General features: G+C 40.1%; 1 protein-coding gene across 1 annotated transcript in view; it reads left to right on the forward strand.

The window, feature by feature from the left end:
• LOC124794685 (importin subunit alpha-3) overlaps window positions 1-15345 on the forward strand; it is a 101769-nt gene that overhangs the window by 57017 nt on the left and 29407 nt on the right. The window contains exon 5 of the mRNA XM_047258230.1: window positions 2974-3200. Coding sequence (XP_047114186.1) covers window positions 2974-3200 — 227 coding nt within the window. The remainder of the gene's footprint in view (window positions 1-2973; window positions 3201-15345) is intronic.

Here is a 15345-nt window from a genome sequence, read left to right on the forward strand (position 1 = left end):
CACTTGTTGATGTATCATTTAAACACGAGAATCATCAAGCTTAAAACAATTACTTTGTTCAAATTTTTCTGTCATTTTGCCCTCAACATAAAATCTGACTGCTACCACTTAGACATGTTCACTTGTCAGTGGCCAACAGACTAGTTGTTTACCCAGGTGTAAAAAAAAAAAATCAAGCTGTGCACTACGTATGTCCACAAACGTGGAGAGCCCGTGTGACCAGATACAATTGTTGGTTTCATCAATAAAAAATATTAGATTTACGGGATAGTCCGTCTGAAGTTTTGGACGAGATTACCTCGAAAACTATACATCGGGTAAAAATAGTGGGAAAGACAAGTTAGTAAGCTCAAAGTGGGACATCAAATGATACTACAGGTGACCCCCCAGCCCCCATGGGTGGGGTGAGGACAACTTTTTAAGTCTTAAATGGAAACCCCCCATTTTTTATTGCAGATTCGGATTCTCCATAAAAAGTGCAAAAGTTTTGTCTGAGACATTTTTTAAACCATTGACAGATGACGCTGAAATTGAGAAAAATTAAAAATTCAGAAAGAATTCATATTTATTTAGAATGATCCGAGAAGGATGCATCAAATCGATACAAAATGTGCACCAGTTCTTTCACTGTGCCAAATTAAGCTATTTTTTACAAAATGTGTCCTACCTGCCACAGTTTTTGATGGAGGGAGGTGGAATGGTATTAAAATCTCGTTAGGGAACTGTTCACAGTTGCATTACTCACCTGACTGTGGTGCTACCGTGGCCAAACTGCGAACGATGGCTCAGTATAAAGGTTGGTGCAATGTGATCAGACGTCACTTCACTTTCAGATTATGAACAGTAAACATCAACTGACGAAAGTAAATTATTCTTTAGCGAAACATAGGTTACTATCCTCCTACAGAGATTGTTGATATGATTATAATTTTAGGTGGAATGCCATAACAATTACGCCGCAACTGCGCAATTGTATGAAGAATGTTTCCCAAACAGGTCACATCCAATTTCCCAAACAGACAACATCCAACCGGAAACATTATTCGAAATTGCCCCCAACGAGCTCGAAATGGATACATGCACCGTCCACCTTATTATCGTGAATACAACGAAAATGATGCTCGTACCCTTACCGTTCTCACCTGTGTTCAACTGGATCCTGAAGGGAGTAATCGTGTGATTGAGACAAACTGGAATACCGAAATAAACTGTTTCGAGGATTTTGAAGGCACATAAATATCATGTGTGTCATATCATACTGACACAGGCATTAATGCTGAAAGATATGCAAATATGCATGCATTTCTGCCAGTGGGCCTGGGAAATAAGAGGTAACAATGATTTTTAGATACGTTATGTTCACCGATGAAGCTGTATTAAAAAACGGTGGCGAATTAAATCATCATGATTGTCATTATTGGTCTCCTGTTAGTACACACTGGCACAGACCCGTTGACAATAAACACAAATGGTCATTTATGGGCTGGTGAGGAATTTTAAACGGTTACTTGATAGGGCTGTATTTTTTTTGACCGAAATATTACTGGAGAATCTTATTTACAACTTCTCCGTGATGATTTGTTGGAGCTAATGGAAGATGGTGATGTAGAAACTAGGCAATGAATGTGGTTCCAACAGGATGGAGCAGCTCCCCATTGTGCTAAAATGTGCGGAACGTTTTAAATTTAGGGTATCCTCGTCGGTGGATAGGATGCAGAGCACCATTTCAGTGGCCTCCACATTAAACAGACCTAACATCTCCTGATTTTATTGTGGGGTTATTTAAAAAATATTGTTTATGAAAGACAGCCCGCAACTGGAAACAATGCAGCTATACCAAGGGATGTAGTAATCAAAACTGTGGACAACTTTCGCAGACAATTGACTTTATGCATCGAAGCAAATGGAGATAATTTTGAACCATTTCTTCATGGCTAATTTCATTAATTAAGCACCCCTAATTTTGAAAGGCAAGGGACTCTAACTAATGAAGCACCCCATGGGAACATCATTCAGCTAGGTCCATGTCGTCATTCCTGGGTAACACTCAAAGTAGGATACAGTACATTTTGTACAAAAATAGCTTAATTTGGCGTAATGAAAGAATTGGTGCACGTTTTTATCAATTGAATGTGTCTTTCTCGGGTAATTCTAAACAAATCAGAATTCTTCCTCACATTTACTTTTTTCTCGATTTCAGTGTCATCTGTCAATGGTTTATAAAAATGTTTCAGACAAAACCTGATTACTTTTTTATGGAGAATCCGAATCTGCAATACAAAATGGGTGTTTCCATTTTAAGATTTAAAACTTGCCCCCACCCCACCCAAGGGGGCGGGGGCTGGAGGTCACTTGTAGTATCATTTTGAGCTTACGGACTTGTCTTACACATTATTTTTACTCGATGTATAATTTTCGAGATAATCTCATCCGAAACTTCAGATGGACCACCCTTTATATGAACAGTTGTGTTCATTGTTTTAGCTCTACTCTGTTGTTCAAAATATGTGATGTGTTTGAATTTGCTGTACGTACAAGTATCCTGATCATTGTTGTTGGCTGTTGTGCTGTTAGATCAGATCTGGTCTGGTCTTTATCTGTTTCATATACCACTGTTGATAGGAAATAAGGAAAATGCTGCTGAATATGTAATCTGAAGAAAAGTTCATATCATGCTTAAGCTATTTTCAGTGTCTTGTTTTGTTTAAACTGCCTCAGGAATATGTTGATGACTTAATCAATATGACCTGACAGGCCTTTCCTGTTTTGTCAGCAGATAAATTTTTAAAAACATTCCCATTATTTCTTAATTTACTAATTGATGTAGTACATTGTGTAGGTCATTATACCTGTAGTTCTCTGGCTTTTAAGTAAGGCTTAAGAATTGCCCTATTAATACATTTATTGCAACATAGTTTGCCAATTTAGTGTACATTAGAAAATAAATTTTAATCATATTTTTCTCTTCCACAGGAAACATAATTGGTGATGGACCTAATCTCAGGGATTACGTTATCAGTTTAGGAGTTGTACAACCGTTGCTTCAGTTTATTAAACCTGATATTCCCATTAGTTTCTTGAGAAATGTTACTTGGGTGATTGTTAACCTGTGCAGGAATAAGGATCCTCCACCATCCGTCCATACAATCCGTGAGATTTTGCCTGCTTTAAATATGCTGATACACCATAGTGACACAAATGTAAGTTATAGCATTAAGTGTGCCGTAAACTACCCAGTAGTCACGGAACTTTTACTGTTATCAGTGTTAAGCCATTTGACAGGTAACTTACTTACTATTAAGTGTTGAACTGCTGTTTACAGAATTGTTTCTACTGATAGTCCATATTAGAAATTATTAACCTTTACTCATAGACCACTTATCAGTTTGAGTTATGTGCATTGTAATATGAAACAGTGACTGATATACTTCAACTGAACTATTACAAAGATTTTCAAACATTAATTACCTCTCAGTATGATGGCCAAAAATTGCTCATCTATGTGCTACATAGACTCTCAGCTTATTAACTCATGATAACCTTCTCAGGTCTGTAGCCAGATCCTGGACACAGTATTTCCAGGGTCCATCTGGCTGCAGTCTTCAGGTGGGAGCACTGTTTGCTAATCTTACCAGAACTGGTTCATATAATGAAAGGTGGCCCATTTATATGCTGCTGAAGGCCAACAGTGTGCTAATGTGTAGCCTCTGTATTCTATTTATAGTTTTCTATTTATAATGGCTGACAGTCTAATTTCAGTGTATTATTTTACAACAGTTACAATTGTGAGATGTGGGAGTAACAATTTGAGTCTTATGATAAAACATGTTGTTGTTGTTCCTTTGTGAGACAATGATAGGCCACTGCAGATTTCACAGGCTGCAACAGTTGTAAGTAGTTATGGTGCTCAACATGTCTACAGTGAATGGTGCAAATAGTTTGTCAAAAATATTTTTTTCCTGTAGTGGTAAGCGATTTGATAAACTAGGACTTTCTAAATCCTGGGTCACCTTTACCAAGCCAAGAAGTGCACTAACTTTGGCTGGCAGACAAAATATGCTCTGTCTTTAAAATCTATTCTATCTTTGAAGAAACGCCCCCTGCATATGGTAGCAAAGATATGTTGCAGTGGGCTTTGCCCTCGTGCATTAATATATCCTACATTGAAAGAGCAGCAACCCAGTTCATTACGGAGGATCCAAATGTATTAACCATTCCAGCAGACACCACCAATCCCCTTCCAATGTTCAAATGTTCATTCTTTTGCAGAATAATGATGTAGGCAAAGTAAATTTTTACTTAAGGACTTGGGATACCGAAGACTGTAGAATGACGCTACTGAACAAATGAAATGGAAGATGCTTTCACTTTCAAAGAATGTCAATGTACTGAAAAACTACATCCTGATGTTGCTGTTCCACGAAGAATATAGATGTCAGAAGTTTATGCAGAATGGGTTCCACTGCATCCAGCTGAGTAATTCAGGTGCACTCACTTGCAACTTGGCCAACTATTTAGCATTAGTTCTAGCTCTGATGTCCGAAAATGTGAGCACCATATTTCCAATTCTATGATTTTTATCAGCAGTTGAAGTCTTTGTGTCTTGGTCTCTCATGTTTACCTGTAATCTTTGATGTAGTGTGCCCTACTTGGGTTCCCCATGAAAAATCCTTGATGTTAATTGTTGAAAAACTAGACATAGAAATGGAGCTGTGCTGTCGTGTGCTAAGGTCTACATATTATTTATTCAATAAAAAAATATTATGAGTGGTTATGGAGAGCCAATTATCCACCATAACCATCATTGTATTTTTGAAGTATTTTGAAGACATCACACTGAGGAAGATTTTTTAAAGCCTGCCTGCTTTTGGAGGTACATCAATAGTAAGTTTGTGGAGTGCCCATAAGGAATAGGAAAATTTAATTTCTTTGATTATTTAATCAAGTTAACAAAAAAATTGAGAGAGATGGAAAACTTAAGTTTCTAGACATATTGGTATACAGAAAGGACAAAGGGATTAGAGAGAGAGAGAGAGAGAGAGAGAGAGAGAGAGAGAGAGAGAGAGGGGGGGGGGGGGAGAAGTGTTTATATAAACTGATGCACATAGATATCTGCAGGCAATGAGTTGCAATCCACCATACCAGTGCACAAGGCCCCTGCAGATGTCAGCAAAGAGGGTGTATGCCATCTCAGATGCAGAAAACTTGACACAAAAGCACAAGCTGGACTGCCTTAAGCTTGTCTTAAAGCTTAGAGGCTACACACACAGATCCATTGGGCATTCGGTTTTTTCCAAATCCAATGAAAGGTGCATGTAATCAGTGACTTTCCTACCACATGCTGGGACATACCTCCAAAGATAGGACATATTTTAAAAAGATGTGTACTTCATCTGCCAGCCAAGATTGGACCACTTTTTGGATTGGTAAAAGGTGACCTGGAATTGAGGAAGCCCAGTGTTTACCAAATCCATTGCCACTGTGGGAAAAGTACGAGGGTTAGAACTTAAATAGTGGCAAATATTTATTCACAACCGATACAAAAGAGTTAAATGTTTTCAACTGTTACTGTCCTTCAAAGTAGTCACCAGTGTTGTGTACAACCTGCTGTGGAAGGTGTAGTATACGGTTAGCAGAGCCTGTTCTGTTGATGGTGCGAATGAAGTGGTCTACTGCCTGTCGAATCTCTATAACAGTCCTGAAGTGAAAGCCACGAAGTGGTTCCTTCATCTTCGGAATCAAATCAGTCAAGTCCGGGGAGTATGGTGGATGGTACAGTACCTCCCAGTCCCATTGACCGAACAGAGCAGCCACAGCTTGCGCTGTATGCGCCCGTGCATTGTCGAGATGCTCCAAAAACGAACAGTAATGTGACTTATGTCCTTGTGACTTCGACTTGATTCCGAAGACGAAGGAACCACTTTGTGGCATTCACTTCAGAAATGTTCCAGAGATTTGACAGGCAGTAGACCGCCCCACTCGCACCATCAACAGAACGCAGGCTTTGCTAATGGTACACTACGCCTTCCACATCGCCGACAACAGGTAATGCACAGTGCTGGTGACTTTAAAGGACAGTAACAGGTGCAAATGCTTAACTCTTTTGTATCGGTTGTGAATAAATAGTTGCCACTATTTAAATTCCAACCCTCATATATTGGCCGAAACTATTAGCACAATTCACGATATATGTGTTGCAGCCTGAGAAATGTGCAGTGGTGGAGTGTTGTTTTACTGTGGACACACAACGCTGTATGATAAGATACAAATGGTTTCCCCTGTTCTCACATTTTAAAAGAACCCATTAAAGTTAGACTGGCAAACAACATAATACAGACAAGAGTTTCCCATTAACCCCATGACATTGTATTTAAATACCCTACTGGTTGCTATGAAATCAGATGTAATAAGTGAGCTAATATAATTATTTTACATATCAGCTAATAGGATAGATATAGCAAACACAAAATAGTCTTTTGTAATGTAGTGCAATACAGTGTTTTTACACTGCCTTGCACTTTCACTTCTTTTTCCTCTTCAGCAGCATGCAGCACACCTTTTTGCGACATTTTTTTCTTCTCAGTTGGGGGTATCTGCATTAGATAGTAGACATTTTTGCCTGAACTCTCATAGGGATGATCCTCAATGAAAAAAGAGGGAAGATAGTGTTCAATGTCCTGTTGATAAAGAGTTTGTGAGATGGAGCACAAGCTCAGATTGTGAAAGAATGGGGAATGAAATCAGCTATGCCCTTTTTCCAGGAATTGTCCTGTCATTTTCCTAAAGCAATTTAGAGTAATCACAGAAAACCTAAATCTGGATGGCCAGACACGAATTTAAACTATTTCCTGGGTATACCAATAGCCCTGAAGCAGGTGTAGCAGTCCCCCCCCCCCCCCCCCCCCTTCTACTGACCTTATGATACATTTAAGAGCCATCTAACAGCTAGAAACTGAACTCCATGTATTTATACAGTGAAGCATGCATTTGCAAGCTGAGCTCATCATAAGATTTGAATGTTACTACTTCACGTGACTATAGCTACTTGTTTGATGTGATAGGATTAAGTAAGATTTGGAATGCTGTTTCATCTGACCTTGAAAAACAAGGCAGTTGACTTAGCTGGCAGACTGCATCAACAGTGGTACTCAATAATGATACATTGTTTTTGCTGCCTTTCACTGCTGGTGGCACTATAACTTCATTTTTGGTAGGCGGCAGCAGCAACAATTTCTGGCAAAGGTACTGTGGGCCTTTTGCAGTGTATAAAAGGGCTGCCATTCAGGAATCAGTCTGGTGAGATCAGCAGACATTGCCCACAACTGAAGATGGTGGCCAGGTGGACCATGGAAATATTGTCCAAATGATAACATCTGGTTGCAGACTGTACAAAAATCACGCTAGTGTAGTTTGAGACCAACTAGTTCTTCGAAGTGTATGTGTTTGTATCACTTCCCGAAGGTTTTTCTCTGTAGCCTCAAAATTGACTTGAATAGCATACATCTCAGGGATGTTAATTTGTGAGTTTTGTGTAGAGATTCCACTAGTAAATGACAGATGGCAAAAAGTAAAAAATTGTCAGACTGCAAGAAATGTTGCATTCTGTGTGATTAACAGTATTACAATCTCGGTATTAGTCTGTTGCACCTTGTTAGTAGTTACAGAAGTAAGTGATCATGTCTAAAGATTTTTGTAGTAGTTGATACTCTCCTGGGGTGAGGGGTTTTAGTGCTTTTAGTGACAGCCTCCTGAAGGCCATCCACCTATACTCTGCTTATGGTATCATATTACATTTGTTCCATTTATGGGCCATTCCATGCCAGTCAGTCTAATTTTGGAAAAAGTTCCTGCATGACTATTACAGATTTTGTTGACATTTTGTGTATTTTATGTGAACATTCACAAATGTTCCCAATGAACGTTGGTAAACATTTACTTTTACCAATGCAACACTTGCAGAGACTAGTTTGACCCCATAGTGTGGCTATCAACTGCACCTGTGAAATTTTGGCAACTTTGAAACATAATATCTCTGGCAGTATATTCTTGAAAGAAACAGAACTAGGCCATCTTGTACATATTTTTGCACTCTGTTAAACAAAATAATAAAGAAGTTGTCTTGAGAAGTTCTCATAAGGATAATTTGAAGCAAAGCCTGTCAAAAAATGCCTGAAAAAATATGAAGTTTAGCGTTTTATACCTGAAGATCTTAGATTACACAAAATTTCTTTCTCCTTCTGCTTTCCAGTAGTTTACAAATTGAGGGCAATTTTTTTTGTAAAATGCTGTAAATGGGTATTTTTTGCCCAATTGTATACAGAAATCTGTTGCAAACTCTTAAATAGTTTTCATTAGTATTGCCATGTTCTAAACCACCTAAAAAAATATGTTCAGGCCCTAAAAGCAATGACAAGGTGGACCTACTTTGAAAATACAACTATGTTCTGCTAGTACTCAAGTCTCGACATATTTCATGTTCTAAAATTGTTCAGTACATTCTGGGAAGGGGTGGGGGATAGTGGAGGAGGAGAGGAGCAAAGGAGTTGAGACCTGTGGTTGCATTGGCTGAGTGGTGCACAGTGAGGGGATGTGAATTTAGAGGAGATGATAGGACATAGGAGTGGAAATTGTTGGGTGTAGTGTGTGGAGAGAGTAGGTTATTGTAGGTTGAGGCTGGGATAATTTCAGGAGTAGTGAATGTAAGGATAGCTCCCATCTGGGCAGCTCAGGAAAGCTGGTGTGATGGGGAGGATCCAGAGGGCCTGGGTAGTGAAGCAGCCATTGAAATTCAGCACATAATGTTCAACTGCATGCTGTGTCAGCATGTAGTCAGCTTTATTTTTGCCCATAGTTTGACAGATCTGGAATAGGAAGTGGGTGGGTGGATTGCCAAAGTTTTGCACCTGGGTCTTCTACAGGGCTTTGACGTCTGACAGTGGATTGGGAGTGGCATAGAGACGGATCAGAATGTTGTATAGATTGAGTGGATGGTGTAATACCACTTTAGGACTGGTGGGAAGGATCTTGGGTAGGATGTCCCTCATTTCAGGGTATGGTAATCATAGCTGGTTCTAGGGGGTGGTGAGAAGATTGAGACTGTGTGATGATAGAATTCGGGATATTTCTTCCAGACTAGGTCTAGGGAATAGTGCCTGTCTGTGAAGGCCTTCGTGAGACCTTTGACATATCAGGCAAGGGACTCTTGCCACCACAGATAGTGACCCAGTGGTCAGGCTGTATGGGAAGGATTTTTTGTGTGGAAGGGATGGTAGCTGTTGAAGTGCCATTACTGTTGGTGGTTGGTGGGTTTAATGTGAACAGAGGAGTGGATGGAGCCATCAGAGAGGAACTGGTCAACATCCACGACGGTGGGACATCGTGTTGTGAAGGACCAGCTGAATCAGATGGAAGAGGTGTAGGGAGAAGGGATGAGCACTGGGTGTTATGGCCCTGAGACTGTCATGTTGGTATCACCAGTCAACCTGGAACCTCTTATGCCAACCTATTTGTGCCATCTATGAGGAACCTTTCCAGCCAAAAACCAAACCCCTGCTCTGGTTCAGATTGGAAATATTTCTGTGATTTGGATTTGGGGCCAAGACACTCTATACTCATTCCTTCACAACCTCAACACCTTCTGTCCCATCTGCTTCACCTGATCCTCCTCAACTCACGTCACCTGCCTGGCTGTTGACCATAGACTCTCTGATGGCTACATCAATACTTCTGTCCACATGAAACCTACAAACGACCAACAGTATGTGAATTTCGATAGCTGCAATCCCATCTACACCAAAAAGTTACTCCAGTACAGCCTGGCTATTTGAGGATGGCGTATCTGCAGTGAGAACAACTCCCTTGCGAGTATAATGAAGGTCTCACAAAGGTCTTGACAGGCAGTCACTATCCCTTGGACATACTCCATACTCCTAAATTTCCTGTGCCCCCCCCCCCCCCCCCCCACACACACACACAGTCCTCCTCCCAGCCTCAAGCAGGAGTGACCTATCATCATGCCCTGAAATAGGGACATCCTACACAGGATCCTTCCTACCCCTCCTAAAGTGGTGCCCCATCACCTGCCCAAGCTCCACAAAATAGTAGTCCATTCCTATGCCACTTCAAACCCTAACCCTTTGCCACAGGGATCCTATTGCAATGGAAGACCCAGGTGCAAGACCTACTCTCTCCACACACTACACCCAACAATTTCCGCTCCGTCTGCCCTATCACCTCCTCTAAATTCACATCCCCTCCCGTCTCACTGTGCACCACTCTGCCAATGTAACCACAGGTCTCAACTCCTAATCCACCCACATAGTGCTTCCTACTCCAATTCTGTTAGTATTATCCATACTATCAGAGGCCAGGGCACCAGTGAAAAGTCATGTCATTTACCCAACTGCTAAACAGCTGCCATGAGCAAAGTAGACCACATTGTGGCACAATATGCAGCTGAACAGAACATGCTTGATTTCAGTGGGTGCTTCACAACCTGGGCCATGTGGATCCTCCCCTCCACCAACAGCTTTTCTGAACTGTGCCGAGGGGAGTTAGCCTTATAACACATCCTCCACTCCCAGAATCATCGCGGCCCCAACCTACGGTAAACTGCTGCCTCCACACTATCCAACCAAAAATTTCCACCATCTCTTTCCTATCACCTTCTCCCAATTTATGTCCCCTCACACTCATTGTGCACCACTGTACGTCAATGCACTCACAAGTCTTTCCCTTTTCTGCCCCTTTCCTTTTCCGCTCCAGGTCCCCCCTCCCTCCCATAGTCCCCTGGTGCTGTGCTTGGTTTTGTCCTGCAAGCATCTAGTAGCTACTTGTCCTGCCAGGCAGTGCTGACTCCCCTTCATCCACCTACCCTGCTATCTGTTCCCCCTCCCTGCCTACATCCAGATTGCTACTTTTGTTCAGTGGGACAGTTGCATTCTGGCCGGAGATAGCAGTTGCGTGCTTGCATATGTACGTGTGCATTCATGTGTGTGGCTTTATGCTGAGTAGCAATCTATCCTTATTCCCTTTACGGTGAGTAGCACTATCCTTTTCATAATGTACTGGAGCATATAAGCGGAGTTTTATATTATTGAAACGCTTTGAGCGAGCTTTTTCAGACTCGAACCCAGTATTTGAGTCAGGAATTTCCTTATCTGATGTACTGTACTTTAAATAAGAAACCAGTTTTTATCCTTATCAGTAGTTTATCTTCTTTCAAAGTATTTAGCACATTGAGATTCAGCAAATCAATGAAACAAGTAAAATGTTTACACATAAGTTCATTATTGCATTTGTCATGTTTGTTTTGCTGTCAGTGAATTAGGGCTGAGTGTTATCTGAAAGGTTGAAGTGCTCAGCAATTTTCACCCTTTTACCCCCCTCAGCAAATGGACTTAGGTGTGGGAACCCTCCACCAATGTGGGCTGAAGTGAAACTTTCTAGAGGTCAAAAGCCTGTTAAGAAATGGAATGTGCTGTTAGAGCTACATAGATTACATTCTTTTTAGGTGTCCACATGTCCTTGATCAAGCACACATTGATTTGTTATAAGGAGCTCTCATATAGAATTCAAATTCTGTTAAACCTGTACTTCTAAAAATTGTTGCTGTTTGGTAAATAATATGCTGGATTAAAACTCTTAGTCTTGATGATTGAAAAGGCTGATAACTAAGAGTAACTTTTAAAGCAGTTTATCTGGAACACTCGTATACAAAGTATTAGTTTCCCCTGCCAATTAGTTGCAGAATTATGACTTGTGAAAGAAGGTGGTGTGACCCGGAAATTGCAACCCCCATCTGGCAATCTATCTTCAGACCCAACTTCGGGTCTTAATAACTTTGGAACTTTACCACACAGTCCAGTGAAATTTTTACGACCCAGTAACATCCATTTAGAGAACACACTCCATGAATCAAAACACCAACAACATATTTCTGAGGGAAAAAAAATTCCAAAATGTGATTAAAAAATGTAATACGTTAAAAGGTATGTATTGTACTGCCCTCTATGCCAAATAGACTTCACTCAAAAAGGTATAAATTTTTTGTGGTAAGCTTAATGTGGCCTAAACACGCACAGAACTCATCATGCCCATGTCAGTCACAAAGACTGAGTTACATGCACACGAAAATACAAAAATTTGAAAAATTACCTGAAAACATGGATTTTCGAAGTGTGGTAGCACGAAAGAGGCAAGTGGTATCCAAGCCAAATTTCACACACTGCATAATTAGACCATAATGATGTATATCTCAAAATTTCTGCATGTTATTGCAAGACATTTGTGTACAATGGAAGTCGACAGATGTTTGATGATGTGGCCATTGTTCCACAACACAATTTTGTAAAAACATATCATAAACTGTTCTGCCTCTTCTTATCCTCCCCCACAACTGTTTAATCACTAAGCAACAATGTATAGACAGATTAACACAACCTATCATTAATGTTTACTGCACCTTAACTGCCAAAAACCAGTTTATTATGCTTTGAACAGAAGTTCTCCCACACTTTAGCTACTGTAATCTGTACATTGAGTGGAAAATTGTACTATCTTCCTGACACTGTGTGGTAGGAACTGGAACTGTCGTAACAATATGTTCAAAAGGAATCCAACACCTGTCTGCCAAACGTGGCCAATGAAATGATCTTGCTGGTCCTGCTGGTACCATGAAGTTCACAAATACTTCACCTTTTGCTTTACAGCACTCTGCAACACATCCTGAGTACCATTTGTCATCATAAACAGCAATAACATAGCAACCTGGTTGTATGTTGCTGCTTTTGCTTCTGAATCCTGTTTCCAGTTTCTAAACAGTTTTTTCTTTTTTATTAGAAAATATGTAAACATGGCTTACTTGGTTATTGCACCAATGCCTTCAGTTGTATTTTAATTATTTATCTAAATTTGAAAGATAATTAGTCTGTAACAATTCTGTATTTCGGAAGGATGGGGAAAGACGAGAATATGAAAATTTTGCAGGAAAGTATTAGTTAGACGTACCGTGTAATGGATACACTGTCAATCTGTGTGATTGACCACTGGGTTTAATGTAAACCCCCTCAGGCTTGTAAGTTCTCTAATTTAGACAGATTATTAATTATTGGCTTATTTGAATAAAAAAGTGCATTATCTGATTCAGAAAAATTAGGGGATGCAAGTATAATGTCAAACTTGGGGAAATTGGCTTAAGGGATTAAAAAATGAAAGTATTTTTGGATGTGGCAGTAGTTGTAGGTAATTACTTAATGAATTTTCAGAAAAATAAACCATTTACTGAAAAGTGTGGAATTAGGGATGTTGACTGAGTTAGGTCTTTTAGTGAATAAAATGTTAAAGAGCTCGCACCATATTGACAATTGCCCACTAGTGGAACAAAGCCTATTTCAGATTTATACTAACGGAAAATGTGTAATGGAAAGCTAACAGTGCCATTGGAATTGTAAAATAGTAATCTATATTGTGAATAATATTACCTAAAATACTGCGTAAATAATTGAAAGTTTTGTGTACATATGCTTGGGTAAGTTAAATCGGTTGAGACAAGAAAGGGGAAAAATTATTTTAGTAGTAGTAATGTGGCAAATGTAGTCAAAACATTTTGCTACATTTCACAGTGTAGTAAATTTTGATTTGAAGCTGGATTTTTTACTTGTCTAGAGTTTGGTTTTGTGTTCATGTATGAGTGTCATTCAGTAATCAGACAAATTAGTTTGGGAAAAAAAACTGTTTGTTGGGCAAGTTTGGTGCTTTTATGGCTTCGAGTTGGCATCACTGGGATGAACCCTGATCAGCTGATGTATCAACATTTTGATTATAACATCAGAAACTTATTTAAAGATGGAGAGTCCACTTGAAACATCCACATTAGTTGAACAACATTCTGTTATTCGTTTTTTACTTGCCAAAGGTGAGAAAACAGTGAATATATACTGTAGAATGTCTAAAGTTTATGGTGAAGGTTGTATGAATCGTGCAAATTTTTACAAGTGGGTAGAGTGACTCAGTGACAAACGCCATTCTGGCCGACCAGTTGCAGTTTCAACTCCCTCACTTGAAAGTTGAATTGATGACATTATTTGTGCCGACTGCTGTGACTGTGGAAATGATATTTGATAGGGCTCAAGTTAGTATTGGTACAGTTCATAACATTATCTGTAACACGCTGAAGTATCACAAAATGTGCAAGATTGGTCCCAAAGGAGTTGATGCAGCTACACAAGGAAACGAGGCTGAGAGTGTTCACAGAAAATTTCAATTGTGTTGACTTGCATTTACTATTACATCTACATACATACTCTGCAATCCACCATAGGTGCGTGGCTGAGGGTACCTCGTACCACAACTAGCATCTTCTCTCCCTGTTCCACTCCCAAACAGAACGAGGGAAAAATGGCTGCCTATATGCCTCCGTATGAGCCCTAATCTCTCTTATCTTTGTGATCTTTCTGTGAAATATAAGTTGGTGGCAGTAAAATTGTACTGCAGTCAGCCTCAAATGCTGGTTCTCTAAATTTCCTCAGTAGCGATTCACGAAAAGGAGGCCACCTTTCCTCCAGAGACTCCCACCTGTGTTCTTGAAGCATTTCCGTAACACTTGCGTGATGATCAAACCTACCAGTAACAAATCTTGCAGCTCGCCTCTGAATTGCTTCTATGTCCTCCCTCAATCCGACCTGATAGGGATCCCAAACGCTCCAGCAGTACTTAAGAATAGGTTGTATTAGTGTTTTATAAGCAATCTCCTTTACAGATGAACCACATCTTCCCAAAATTCTACCAATGAACCGAAGAAGACTATCCGCCTTCCCCACAACTGCCATTACATGCTTGTCCCACTTCATATCGCTCTGCAATGATATGCCCAAATATTTAATCGACTTGACTGTCAAGCGCTAAACTGCTAATGGAGTATTCAAACATTACGCAGATTATTTTTCCTATTCATCTGCATTAATTTACATTTATCTATATTTAGAGTTAGCTGCCATTCTTTACACCAATCACAAATCCTGTCCAAGTCCTCTTGTATCCTCCTACAGTCACTCAGTGACAATACCTTCCCATACACCACAGCATCATCAGCAAACAGCCACATATTCAGAAAACAGCGGACCTACCACACTTCCCTGGGGCACTCCAGATGATACCCTCACCTCCAATGAACACTCACCATCGAGGACAACGAACTGGGTTCTATTACTTAACAAGTCTTTGAGCCACGCACATATTTGGGAACCAATCCCATATGCTTGTACCTTCGTTGGGAGTCTGCAGTGGGGCACAGAGTCAACGCTTTCCGGAAGTCAAGGAATGTGGTATCCGTCTGATACCCTTCAT

The sequence above is a fragment of the Schistocerca piceifrons genome, chromosome 4, assembly GCF_021461385.2.
Source record: "Schistocerca piceifrons isolate TAMUIC-IGC-003096 chromosome 4, iqSchPice1.1, whole genome shotgun sequence".
Lineage (NCBI taxonomy): Eukaryota > Metazoa > Arthropoda > Insecta > Orthoptera > Acrididae > Schistocerca > Schistocerca piceifrons.